The 14,520-nt window shown below is 41.0% G+C and overlaps 1 protein-coding gene across 1 annotated transcript; it reads left to right on the forward strand.

Moving 5' to 3' along the window:
• The first annotated feature begins 1,978 nt into the window (after positions 1–1,978).
• On the forward strand, positions 1,979–14,279 carry LOC125898732 (LIM domain kinase 1-like). Its single transcript, XM_049592635.1, has 15 exons — positions 1,979–2,240; positions 4,929–5,067; positions 5,909–6,018; positions 6,186–6,359; positions 6,467–6,572; positions 6,687–6,967; positions 7,052–7,238; positions 7,386–7,472; positions 9,558–9,689; positions 9,762–9,821; positions 9,907–9,972; positions 10,681–10,867; positions 11,502–11,557; positions 11,733–11,890; positions 12,949–14,279. The coding sequence occupies exons 1-15, from the start codon at positions 2,197–2,199 to the stop codon at positions 13,520–13,522; spliced, it is 2,361 nt and encodes a 786-aa protein (XP_049448592.1). The 5' UTR covers positions 1,979–2,196; the 3' UTR covers positions 13,523–14,279.
• Positions 14,280–14,520: the final 241 nt, after the last annotated feature.

Genomic DNA, 14,520 nt, shown 5'->3' on the forward strand with positions numbered 1-14,520 from the left:
GAAAGGAGAGACAACATCTCTAGGGGGAAGTGTGTGCAGGTGTGGAGGAGGTAAGAGTCTGCAAGATGGTGAGACTCGGTTGGTAAAGAGCCTGGAGAAGGTGGGAAAACACACTGCAGCGGAAGATTACTTGGTCGGATTTCTGGCAGGCTGACATCTTCTGCATCTGATTTCTGGTCCAAGCTGTCTATGAGACTTTACCAAGTCCAGCAAACCTTCATACTTGGTGCAAGACTGCGACACCATCCTGCCCCGTGTGCTTGGAGAGGATCCTTCCAACAGCTCCTCAGTCACCACAGCCATTCAGTCCAGTAAACACCACCCCAGGAAGAGAACCATCTCTTTCCTCAAGGCTGGAGAGAAGCTCCATTCCCAACGACAGACAAGACCATCCCGTCTGCCCACAGCCTGAGTGGCAGCTGAAACTGGATCTTGGAAAACCACTCAAGTTCCCTGATCACATTGCGCCCACAAGACTCCACCCAGACTTGATCATTTCCTCAGAATCCACCATGCTGTCTGTGCCCTGGGAGGAGCACATGGAGGAGGCTCATGAGAGGAAGCTTGCCTAATACCAAGAGCTGGTGGGGCAGTGCAGAAGCCAGCGGGCTCTCTGCATACCAACTGAAGTGAGCTACCGGAGGTTTGCTAGGCAGTCAAAGGGGGCCATATGAACCATCACTGAAGCAGCAGAGAAAGCCACTTGGAGGCTTTGGATAAAGAGGGTGAGCCCTTCGATTGCTGCTGCTGGGATGTAATCCGGGACTTGATCAACTCCGAATGGGTCAACGGATGGATGAGGGGGGATGTTGAACCCCAGGAACATCACTGTTGATGCATCCCAGTGCTTCCTAGAGATGTATCTTGAAAGCTTTAGCGGATATGCTGAAATTTAAAGTTTCTTTTTATGTTATAACAATGCTGTGGTTAATGTGTGACTAGGTTTAGGCACAAAAACCACTTGGTTAGATTAAATTAAGCTATATTTTGGCTTAAAATACCCACTTCAGTTACTACAAACATGGCTGGACATGTCCTGAACTCTTGTTAAAAAACACCTGCTTTTGTTGGTCTGCTCACCTAGGTGTCACGCCATCTACGTACAACCGTGGATGTAGAAACATACAATGCCAAAATGTTAATTCTGCCGACTGGGCTGAAATAACCAAGGACTGAGACTTAACCACAGAAGACATTATCACTACAGAAACTATCCTTACTTATCCTTACTGACAAAAGCACACATACAAGATGTTTCACATGATACAAGTCGTAACAGCACACAAGTGACGCTTTAGCTTTATCGCTTTGTCAGTTCAGTGATAGAAGCACCCCTCCACTCTCACATCTCTGTCTGTCAGACTGCAGGATCTGTGCAATGACAAAATGTATCTGTAGACATGGCACACAACTAGTGTAAATTACAATCTGAAGATTTAATTTGTAATGCTGTCACCTGACTTTGTTCATTACTCTTGTGTCTTATGCTCTTCAAGGCAATTAAACAGCAGCAGCTACTTGTGAATAATAACGGTGCCACGCTCTGAATAGTACCTATGATTTTATTCTCCTAATTCTGGACTGTTCCTCTTTCCTGTGCTTTAACTGAATTGTCCCTCTTTGTGTGCTGTGTGTGATGAATAGAGCGCTCCACTGTATGATCAGGACAGTAATTGGGGCATTCATAAAGAGATTATGCCTGCGCTGATGGGAACAGAGCTTAATTCAAAACAGGCAGACGTGCTGACTCTCTCACACTACTTCGGAGAATCACACACTTATCTTAACTCATATACAGCTCCATACGCTGTGGGCCCTGCCGAGGAGTGTAACTGTATCTTGCAGACGTCTACATACTGGAAGTAACAGGAGAGGGATGGTGGAGCAGAACTTCTATACTGGGATATATCTGTTTCTGAGCAGCCAGCAGAGGGAGAGTAGCCAGCTGGTGTCAGTAGGTCAGAATTTCTTCTCACACAGCTACTCTGCACATTGGAGGGGGAACTCATGCTCACAGGAAGCCTCTGCGCACATGAAGAGCGAGAGAGAGAGTAAAAGAGAAAAAACAGACAACGCCTGCTGCCGGTCACAGCAGAATACATAAAGCGCCTCCTCATGAACACATGCAGCTAAAAAGCTCCTTTCTTAATTGGGTGGATTGTTTCTGAGTGTCTGTCGGTGAAGTGACAGGGCAAAATGTCTCGACGGGACCAGAGGTTTCGGAGAGGAATGAAAGGACGGTAAGAGCCACTTTCATTAATTTGTGTGATGTTTATGCGCCATTCAGAGGAAGGAGAGTATGAACAAGTGAGTGAAAACGAGAGAATGTAAGCAAATTGTACATCAACATCTGCGATACTTCCTCAAACACAACTGCTGTGACAAACACATGAGTAGCTGTGCTTCAATATTCTGTCTACTTTAACATTAATTCTGAGTGTGTGTGAGTAGTTTATCAAACCAAAACAATGACAGATGTCATTGACTTGCCAGGCGTCCAAGCAGGCAACACTACAAGTCACAACTTAACATTTTTTGTTTGTTTGTGGATCCATGTTTGTTCTACCCCACCAAGAACTAATCTTTCTTAGGTCTATATTCAAATATAAATAATACCGCATGCATAACAACACTGAGACACCATTGTAACACCTTACACAATATAGTTAGATCAAAAACAAATGTTTCCTTTTAAGAACTACTGTTATTTAAAGGAAATCAGCAGGACGACACAGTCAGAATAGGAAGGAAACCCACTGCAGGAGAATACGTCATCTGATTCTTAACATTTGACCTACGTTTATGACCTGACAGAATGTTTGTTTTATGAACCACAGGTGCTGCTGTGTTCGCAGCTCCACTTTTAGTGACACAGGAACAGATCTTAGAACAGTGGCTAAAGATAAATGTAAGATGCAGCACGAGCCTGACATTTCTCTTCTATAAACAGAGACATGTGAGGAAATATGTTACAGTAGGAAACAGAGAGAGAATAAATGTCTTTTTTCTCATGGCCAGATGTTTTTGTCGGAACTGCAGATGTTAAACTGGGAGGTTCCACACATCCGTTGCCGGCAGCACAATAACAATGACAGAAGGTCAAAAATGAAGCTGCAGCTGTCTGATGGTGTTATTACTTAATTATTTCCTCAGCAATGAATGAGAAGCAGGTCAAACAGATCTCTAACAGTACTTCTTGTATTGCACTGTAACCCCAGCAGACTAATCCGTGACCAGTTAGAACTAGAGACTCCAGTGACTATTTACTTTACTCAAGTACTAATAAATATGAGCTGCAGTGAACCTACGGTTTGTTATTAAAGCGTTGGTATCTATCAGAGTAATAATAATAGATAATCATGTTGCTACCATATTAACAAATTATATAAAACATGATTCTCTTCCCAGGTCATTAAAGTATTTGCATTTTCTGCCAAAAGAGTTTACGTGTTTTACATTTTAGCACCAACAGCAGCAACAACAATAATAGTACTAACATTTAAAAGAAATAGGATCATTAGAGCTGATTTGTCAATTAGTTATCAACTATTAAATCAATCGCCAACTAATTTGATATTCGATTAATCTGTTTGAGGACTTTGTTGAGAAAAAAAATAAAAATTCTCTGAATTTAGCTTCTTAAATATGAATATTTATCTATGACAATAAGCTAATATCTTTGGGTTGTGGACAAAACAAGACATTTGAGGGCGTCAGCTTGGGCTTTGGAAAACACAACTATCTTATTGTCATTTTATGGACCAAAAATGAATCACTTTATCGAGAAAATAATCAACAGATTAATCTATAGGGAGAATTATCGCTAGCTGCTGCCCTAAGAATAATGCTTTTTTACCACTTTAAGTTACTATACAAGATTTAAAACTTCACCAACGACACAAATGACTGTTTTCCTAATGTAATCAAGCTTTTAATATAATAACATCATACCACTGATCACAGTGAAACACTGTCACTGAGTGTCTCTTACGCTGGAGGAAACTACTTCATTCTCAATAGCAAAGCAACCCTTTCATTTTCTATTGTAAGAACAGCATGGCATTTATAGGAAAAGGAGGAAACACGGAGCTGTACTCTGTCCAGGAAGTCAACTCCCACTCCGGCTGCAGTGTTGAAGAGATAAGGAAGCAGGTTTTTGTTGTACATAGGTATTATTCTTCATTCAGCATAAACCAGGATGCTACTGAGAGTTTCCCCAGATTTTAAAGTGAAAATGAACGATTTCACTGAAAGTGAAAATGCTGCACTGCGTTTAAGGAATGGGTGTTTTTTAAACTGTTGCAATGTTTTTACTTTGCTTCACTCTCTTTTGCAATCTTTGAGTGGGCGTTCCCAAGGGAGACTACCATGTGACTGACTAGTGACCCTACATGAGTAGTCCTTTTGTAAGAAGCAATATTAGTTTGGAATCTGACTGAATGCGCTCTCTGTCATGGTGACATCAGCAATTCAAGGTCTGTAATGCATCATTTCAACACTATCCCTGCAACGCAGGAAACTATTTCCTCCAGGCGAGTGCTGGACAAACAACTTGATGTCTCAGTCTCAACTTTGTGACTGATAAGAGCATGAAACTGTACTTTAACGCAAACAGGGTCCAAGAAATCAAGAGGGAAAAGGCAATGCTGTCAATGACATAGAATACAACTGTGTCAAAGAAAAATGGGCCACACTGACCACACTTTATGGTCCAACTGACCTGGAAGTGTTGTACCTGATGCTGTGCGCGTGACGATCTCACAGGTCAACTTTCCTTGCAGGTCTCATGTGTTCCACCACCAATACGGCTCACGTTACTTTACTCACGCACACACCTCTGAAGTATCTATCATCTTACATCCGCTCTAAATCTCCATTTTCTCTTGTTTCGCCATCAAACTCTGTCTCTTCTTCTCACTGTTCTCTAGGTGTTCTGAATGTGGCTGCATCCTGTCACACTGGTACTATGAAAGAGAGGGACAGCTCTACTGTAAGAAGCACTACTGGGCCCGATACGGAGAGCACTGCCACGGCTGTAAAGAGACCATCGCAACAGGACTCATTATGGTAACGTGATGATCACTGAAAACAGGAAAAAGCCTTGCACCACAAACCAATTAGGCCATATTTTCATTGTGTGATATTTTAATGATACTATAACTCTGACACTTCAAGGAAATACTGACAGTAAAAGTGTTCCTGCATTTTTTTCTGAGCAGACCACAAACTTGACTGTACACACATTTCTAGACTACATGAGAGGAAAGCATTATTTCCTGACCAGTTCTTCCACATTTGGTGATGCTGACTGACATTTCATCATAATAAGTCACAATATCGTACTTGAAGACACAACAAACAGACCAGAGTCCAAGTTACCATAGCAGATACTCGTGTTTGCTTTTCTACTCTCATGCTCCAAAACTTTTTTGAACTCAGCCAGTAACAGACTGACTAAAAGTTGCGAGATAATTTAAAAATAGCTGCTTTCTTGACTGTTTAAAGCCACCATTTGTGGCCATACAACTATCAAATACAGATGTAATGTAATATTTACAGACTGAAGTATTGCAATACATCCACAGGATCAAACACTGCAACAAGTAAAACCAAATCTCAGCATGCTACACCGATTGTTCGTACATTCAAAGCCTTCCAGTCCTTTGGTTTCCCCCTGGTATGAAAGTAAACACTATTTTTCTTTCAACATTCAGAGCAAAGGATATCCTCTGAAAACATCCTGACACTACAATGCCTTGATGCAGGAATGCACAGATGGGACTGTTATGATGCAGAGCTGCATTTTGTCCCTAAAGTCTGACCCAACCAAACAGCATCTTGTAAAAACTGATATTATGCCCTTGGCTTCTGAATTGTGTTTAACCACACTGCCACCCTAAATAAACAGGTTGCTGGAGAGCAGAAGTACCACCCTGAATGCTTCATCTGTATGAGCTGTGAAATGTTCATTGGAGACGGAGACACCTACACGCTTGTCGAACGCACAAAACTGTACTGGTAAGTTTGAAGCTGACAGAAAAGAAATCAAGAAATTCTTTGCTTAATCCACTGCACGTGGCAAAACAATTTGTGAGCCAAAAAAGAATGAAATGGAAAAGGTATTGGCCATAGATTTGTGATTCTGATGAGTGTCCCTTTATTCTCTTGATTTATCTATTCTGCAGCGGCCACTGTTTCTGTCAGGGCATTGAATCAGCAGCAGGGTCAGCTTCACCACTCACCAAGAGTCGGCACATGGTGGCGCTGGTGTCTCTTCCTCCCCATGCAGGTGGCCGACGAGGCCTGACTGTAGCCACAGACTTCAGCCAAGAAAAAGGCTCTGCTGTCACTGTGACAGAGTGAGTCTTTTGCATTTACAGAGTTAAACTCTGATCCAACGATCCCGACATGCTCCCTGCCTTATCCCACCTTTCCTGCATCCTCAATCATTGTCTTCCTTCCTCAGGTTAGACTCAGCTGCCCTCAACTCTGATCTGCTGTCCTCTGTCCACACTGGTGACCGAGTACTGGAGGTAAACGGAATCCCCGTCCACAACATTTCCCCAGATGAGGTAGGCCTCAAACCATCCACTGATGCAGCAATAATGTCAGAACTAAAGGAGAAGTGTTTACACTTCCTAGCATCAACAAAAAAACTAATACGAAATACCATATCTTTCCTCTAGATAAACTCTGTGATCCAGGACACAAACAGACCACTGCAGCTGACCATTGAACACAACCCGCAGTCTGCTGTTGACCCCCTTCGCTCAAACAATCACCAGGACGACATCGACTGTCCTGACCCATGTGTCCGTGACAAACTTTCCTCAACCCACAAACTCCCCAGTCTGGAGGAAGAGCCAAGTCCAGGGGAGGAAGCAGGTGAACCGGGAGTGAACCTCAGGATGAGCATCTCACCTCCTCAGCACCAAGGAAACATGGGAATGCGATCCAGACACATTCTGTGAGTGCTGATTCTCTCAGCTTATTCTGGTTAATTACCCCCCTCTTCCTCTCTGTCTGAGTCTTTCTTCTCTCTCTCTCTCAGGCGCAGTTGTAGTATAGACAAGTGTCCTCTGTCCCCTGGAGCCCTGTCGCTTTTATCTCGGAGAGACATGGTTCGCTCAGAGTCTCTTCGTGTGGACCCTGGAGAACGGACCCATCGGATCTTCAGACCGTCAGACCTCATCCATGGAGAAGTGCTTGGAAAGGGCTTCTTTGGACAGGCTGTCAAGGTAACACACTGACTATTTACCATCATATTATCCCTTTCATTATTATGGATGACTTTCTCAAAACATTTTTAATGACCGTACACCTGGTCAGTAGTTCTTTGTAAGATTGATTTTAAGCAGCATTTTGATTAATCTGTTGTTGTCAAGGTGACGCATCAGGAGACAGGGGAGGTGATGGTGATGAAAGAGTTGATAAGATTTGACGAAGAGACACAGAAGACTTTCTTAAAGGAGGTAAGTGGTCTCTAGAGTAGTCAGTCTTTTATGATTGAAGATGACCGCTTAAGGGATAGAAAATATTAAATCTAAACGGTTGAAATCCCTATTCACATAAGACTAGTATTACCAGGTGACCTCATGTGATTTAGAAATTAGTTCACTAACATTACACAACACAGACACATTACACAGCACCACTAGCGGTGATGTACAGTGTTGACCTTTTTTTGTTTAATGTGGGTTAAATCAGCAGAACCCAGTCTGCCACATACTGTCACATATTCATCTCATCATCTCATGCTCTTTTGATGGTTTTGAGCTTGCTCTTACTGAAAACGGGTGTTCCAGCTATGCAGCGAGATGAGCCTCATGCACCGAGAATGCTGTCAAAACTTTCATTTATAATTGCCAATGCCGCCTCCATAATTCTCGACCAGGAAAGGTGGCGGTAAAGAGGCAAAGAGACAGCAAAAAACGTACATCACAGAGTGCTGATTTGGTCAGGTTTAGTATCATCACATGACCTTGACTTTTGTCAAAATATGATCTTACTATATAATGACGAAAAGTCTGTCTGTCTGTGGGTATGTGTGTCTGTGTGTCTGTTCCACGTTTTTCTCCTCACTGACTTGGTCAATCCATGTGAAATTTGGCACAGTGGTAGAGGGTCATGGGAGGATGAAGCAATATTACATCAATTGGCCAAAGGGGGGCGCTATAGCAACTGATTGAAATTGCAAACTTTGAATGGGCATATCTCATGCCCGTATGTCGTAGAGACATGAAACTTTGCACAGAGGTGTCTCTCCTCATGAGGAACAAATTTGCCTCAAGAACCCATAACTTCTGGTTATATAGATTTTCCGCCATTTTGAATTTTTTGAAAAACACTTGAAATCGATCTCTAACTAGGAAGTTTGACCAATCTGCATGAAACTCGGTGAACATAATCTAGGGACCAATATCTAAAGTTCCCTCTTGGCAAAAGTTGTAAAACTTACTAAAACTGAGCTTCTATAAGGCAATGAATATTGTGGAGGGCGTGGCTCATCACATAAAGGTGTATAGCATCTCAAGGGTTTCACCAATCACCACGCAACTTTGTAGGCATATGACCACACATAATCTGAGGGGACCCCTCCATTATTGGCCCCATCAAACAAAATGGGGGCGCTAGAGAGCTAATTTCTTATCTTGGCCTAACCGCCATATTGATTTTTACTAAACTTGGTAGATATGTAGAACAGGATGCCTCAAGGTGACTGGAGAAATTTAACTCTAATTGGCAACTGGGTGGCGCTATACGAACAGAAAAATGCTTAAAAATGGCTAAAATGCAACCGATCGCTGTGGCTCCCCCTGTGGACCAATGTTTTGTTTTTTTTCCTAATTTTTGGTATGACTAAGTCATGGTATGGTATGCTGTACATAATCACGTTAACTGTCAGTGTGTCATTCTGTCAGTCAGTCAGTCATTCTACCAGTGTGCCCCACTTTTAAGTCAAAACAACATATAAACACTTTAACTATCTGCCTTTCAACGTGCTACCTCAACTACTAATGTACAGTTTTAGCCCACTAACTATCCCACTACTGGCAATGGTACTACTGTACTTTCAATAAAACAATCGTACTATCAACTTCACAAAAACTGTCTGAATACATTGCTCTTCTTAATGGGTTCAGTTGATTATTTAATCTGCAATTTCCTATGACCTGTATCCCAAACACACACCGTGTGAAACTGTACGTGGGCAACTGTGCACTCAATGGGTATGGACTAGTGAAGTTGAATTAAAGACATGGCAGATTCGCACAGCATTAAGATCACAAACAAATTACAAATTACCAGAGTTCACCAGGTGATACTGGTCCCTTGCAAATAGGGCTTAAGTTAAAGTAGGACTGGTGCTCGTCACATTTGAAGCCCACTTTAAGTTGCAATTTGGTAAGTAAGCTGTATTTTATTGTATTCACTTTTAAACCCATTTTACCTCACCAAGAGGGTTACTAGGTCACTGTCTTACCCATGAGCTATTTTCATGTTGCTAAATTGACATGAGGCATTTGTATAACTACGTTTCCTCTCCCACTGCACAGGTCAAAGTGATGCGCTGTCTGGACCACCCCAATGTTCTAAAGTTCATTGGTCTGTTTTATAAAGACAAACGAATAAACTTTGTCTCTGAATATATCCAAGGGGGAACTCTACGAGAGACCATCGCAAAAATGGTATGTTAAAAAAGCTGTTCATGATTCTCAGACTGTGAGTACAGTTTGGTCATCACACTATTGTTGTTGTAGGACAAGGATTTTCCATGGAATATAAGAGTGGGTTATGCCAAAGACATTGCAGCTGGAATGGTGAGTCTTTCAGGGTTAATATCCAAAATCCTTCTTTAACCTGGCACCAACTTTCCCTGACATATATAACATCTCTCCCTCTAAGGCCTATCTGCACTCCATGAATGTTATTCACCGAGATCTGAACTCACACAACTGCCTGGTCAAAGAGGTAAACTAGTAGTCACATCACACACACCAGATATTCCTCACTGTACAACACACACACGCACACACACATCAAAAGTGACTGTTTCCAGACTGTGTTACATCAATTATTAATTACTTAATTAAAAGTCAGAAATTTGTGGAATTACTGTGAAAAATAAGACTATGGACTATCAGCTTTCGACAACTGTCTCCAAGTCTATGAAATCTTTTATCTAGTTATATAGTGTTATATAGCTATAGTTTTTACCTAGAAAAGACCAATGAACAAAACAGCTAATGAACAAGCAAAAACACATTTATATACCCAGGAAAACCCTGACAGTGGTATTATCTATTGCTTTAAACCTATATGCATCTTTTGTTTGTTAAAGTTGTTTAACACATCAAAATTATTAATACTTTTGAAGTCTTCATAAACAAGGCCATCCTTTAGCTATAGCCAGTGTCTGTATTTCATTGTTTTAAAATTACAGAACTAAAACTAAAATCAAACTCTTGTAATTACATAGTTTAAATCTTATGATAACTTTTCCTTGTTGCATACATTAGAAATTCCAAGGCCCCCAAAGAAGCTATTAAGTTTATGGGAAATGTGTTCTACATTTTGAGAAATACTAAACACAACTGCTACACTTTTAAAAAGAAAAACAGACCAACATGACATAACCAATAAATCTAAACATTTTTTTTTTAATCTCTCATTGTTAAGAACCAGTCTGTGGTGGTGGCAGATTTTGGACTCGCCCGGTTGGTGAGGGAGGAGAGAAATCAGAGCAGAACATCCTCTCTGGAAAGGCCTCCGAAGGGGACACTGTCAGAGCTCCGCAGGCCTGACCGTAGGAAGCGCTATACCGTGGTAGGAAACCCCTACTGGATGGCTCCTGAGATGATTAATGGTGGGTACATAAGGTTTCATGTTCAGTAATAGCAGGGGATCGCAAATCTCTAAATGTATCAGGACCAGGGCACCTAAACCCAATTTGACAGAGTGTTTATGTTTCTCTGGGAGCCCATCGCCCATTATTTGTTTCCAGCACTGCCAGTAGTAAAGGCAAAGAGATATACAAATTGCACAGGCTCATTTCTGTATTTCTGATCATGTGTTCAGGCTGTTTGAGTCATGTGAGACCTTGCAGCAGAGGTGTGAAGATTCACGTTGGATTTATACATGCATTCATACAAAAAAAATTATTTATTTTCATTCTTTTTTGTTAATTAAATAATTTCCAGTGAGAGACCATTTACTGAGAATAGCTTTCTCACATGCCGTACACCAAGCTGCTTTAACACGGGTATTAATACTCTATGTGAAGTTTCTGAACCGTTTTAACTAACCTCATGTATATATATTGTAAAATATGCAAAAAAAGGAAGGATGGGGGTATGTGTGAATGTGTGGGAGACCTAATACAAGGTCTTACAACAGATCTAGTATCAACGCCATGAAAATGTGCTACATCTCCAGCATGAGTCAGTATGGACAGTAAAGCTGTGGTTCACATTTTCCAATCTTTCCTCTGCTCCTCTCAGGGAAAAGCTATGACGAACGGGTGGACATCTTTTCATTTGGTATCATGATATGTGAGGTAAGAACATCATATGGGCAGAGCAAGATATTCCTAAAACATATTTAGCACTTTTAGAACTCCTGAGTTAAAATGTTGTGTAAATGTCAAAAACAACCAACTTTATTCCTACTTTTTTATTAATCAAGCATCTTTTCAATTTTTAAGCAATGTATCTATCTCTACCTCTCCTAAGGTAATAGGTAGAGTGAATGCTGACCCTGACTACCTTCCTCGGACGAACGACTTTGGGCTGAATGTAGCTGGTTTCCTGCAGCAGTACCACCCTCCACAGTGCCCCTCGGCCTTCCTGCCACTGGGTGTCCTCTGCTGTGACATGGATGCTGATAAACGGTATGATTGCACAAATCCAACACAGGTGTTGGCCTTAATTTCAATAAAGGAAAATATGAGCAATATGTATGAACATTTTGATAAATTAGACTGAGACCAAGCACCTCTCATATTTTGTTTCATATATTTTTTAATTATTCAGTTCGTTCCAGTTCTGCTTCAATTAACAGAACAACCATGCCACCACCACTACTTAAAATGTAACTAATAACATTTCATTTAAGGGTTAGTGCTTTGGTTGTATAACAGGACTCAACAATGAGGATTAACCAACTGACCAGAAAAATGACATGTCGGGCTAGTACATCTAGCAACCACCATTACTTAACTTGCTCAATTGGTTAAGTGGTAAAAAAATGAAACATTTTATTTTTCTGGAGCTCACAATGGGAGAAGCTAAAAAAATGAGTCATCTCACTTCATTCTCATCTCTGTTGAGAGTTGCAAATGCGCAGTACTGTTCAGGCACTTGTGAGAAAATACTGGCAGGTAAAGACAAAGTTAATGAGCTTAAGCCCCAGAGAGCATTTCAATTATACTGGAAACGGAGGTTTATTTGAGTGGCATAACACAAAGTGGGGGAAACTCCAACTATACATTGCACAGTTTGCAACATGTCTGAGAGCAAGGATAATAAAACAGGGTTGTTTTTGACATTTACTTTAAAATTATTATTAAACGCGACAGTTAACTTTAGTCCTTGTTGTTACTGGATGGCCCCTAATAAATAAAAAAATGTTATAGGGGCAAGTAAAAATTGACAAAGTGAGTAGATCTCTGAACTGCATGCCCAAACGGGCAAGTGACAAAAAAAAGGTTACCGTTGAATCCTGTATAATATTGTAAAGGAAATTTCTAACAATATTTTATTCATCTGTTACTATTACTACTATAATCAGGGAATCTTAAAGGTTATTTTCTAGCCAGTTGTACGGTGTACAAATTGACTGTATCGTAACAGATGTATGAGCCCACATACAGTGCAAACAGCCGACTTAATATCTAATCAATGCACTACTGCAGTAAAGCACGTAACACTGCCACTTTCTGTCTTTCAGTCCTTCCTTTTCAAAGCTGGAGGAGTGGCTGGAGAACCTGCTAATGCACCTGGACATCGGCCTGCCTCTGCTCTCTGAGATAGAGCAACTCCGCAGAGCCTTTTGGCAGAATCACAACCACCAAAACCACTGTCACAACCAAGACAAGACCTGTGATTCTCATGAACAAACACACCGTTCACCACAGAGCCCCGAACCCGAGCAACATTTGGACGATGCAAATAACCACATAGAGTCTGATCACCTCACCTCACCTGACAGCCATTTGGACAAAGAGCAGCACCCACATGACAACCATGACATGAGGACTGAACACAACCACTCCTGTTTGAGCAGAGAATGTAACGACCACTCACAAGACAAAAGCCAGACAAGTTGCAGGTCTATGAGCACAGACTCAAGTGATACTGGGTCTGAAACCTATGAACGTAATAACGCCTCGGGGCAGGAGGCCCAGGATGAGCCATCACAACAGCTGCAGCTAAACAACTCACAGCCAGGCCGGTCTAACAGGCTCAGAAGGACGTGCAGAGCACTGTGGGACAGCTCCACAGAGGACAGCTCTTTTCTCTGACTGACTTAATCTGATGGCCAAGTCAGGGCACATCGACAAAGCACAGTTTTCAGGGATAAAAACACTTTCTAAAGACTTCTGCGCCTTTTCAAATAAGTGAGAGAGAAGTGAAAGAGTAATTAAAGTGTATGTGGGGGACTAATAAATGGAAAACCTGCAGAGACATTTTACATGATCTGTACGTCATTTAATGACAGCTGCCTAGCACATAAGATTAGCCTCATATTGCTCTGTGAAGCAGTATTTATGTAGCTTCAATAAGAGCCCCACACATGTTGATATTTCAGAGTTAAGCATCAATTGTGTTGACCGGAAATTGTTTTTTTAAAATAGCACATGACAGAAACAAACATTTTTGATAAGGATTCTTTAAATTCCACAAAGTTTGTCAGTGCTTTCAGGTGGACAGATTTTGTAATGGCGACACTGTTCCTAAATTACCTGACATGTCTTTGGCATTTCTGTGCTACAATTTCTCTTTACTTATCAGTCAACATCTATGATGATATTAGTATATCTGTGATAAGCTAAAATTGGCCGGCCAATTTATCAGTTGAGATCTAGTGTCAGCTTAGTCTAGAATCTGTGAATCATATGGCACTTTATACTTTAAGCTACACTGCATGGGTAAATTATTTATCTGAATGCCTTGCATATTTTCTGTTGAAATGTTTCAGAGCACCTCTAACAAACTGAGCTGTGAACACACAAGTACAACTGTAAATTAATAAAGAGAAATATAAACTAATGTGTCTAAATTTAAATCACTACTTAGCATTGAAGCATTTTTTATAAGAATACTCTCCTACTTTATAATCAAATGGGGTCCTCTTCTAGGGCAGTTCTTTATAATTTAATATGGAAGGCCAACAGTTGACCCCCTTCAATGACAAATCAAGCTTTAAACCTTGTTAACATATCCAGTTATTTATTTAACTTTTATTTAACCAGGAAGTCCCACTGAGACTGAAAATCTCTTTTACAAGAGAGACCTGGCC

The sequence above is a fragment of the Epinephelus fuscoguttatus genome, linkage group LG12 (genome assembly GCF_011397635.1).
Source record: "Epinephelus fuscoguttatus linkage group LG12, E.fuscoguttatus.final_Chr_v1".
NCBI lineage: Eukaryota > Metazoa > Chordata > Actinopteri > Perciformes > Serranidae > Epinephelus > Epinephelus fuscoguttatus.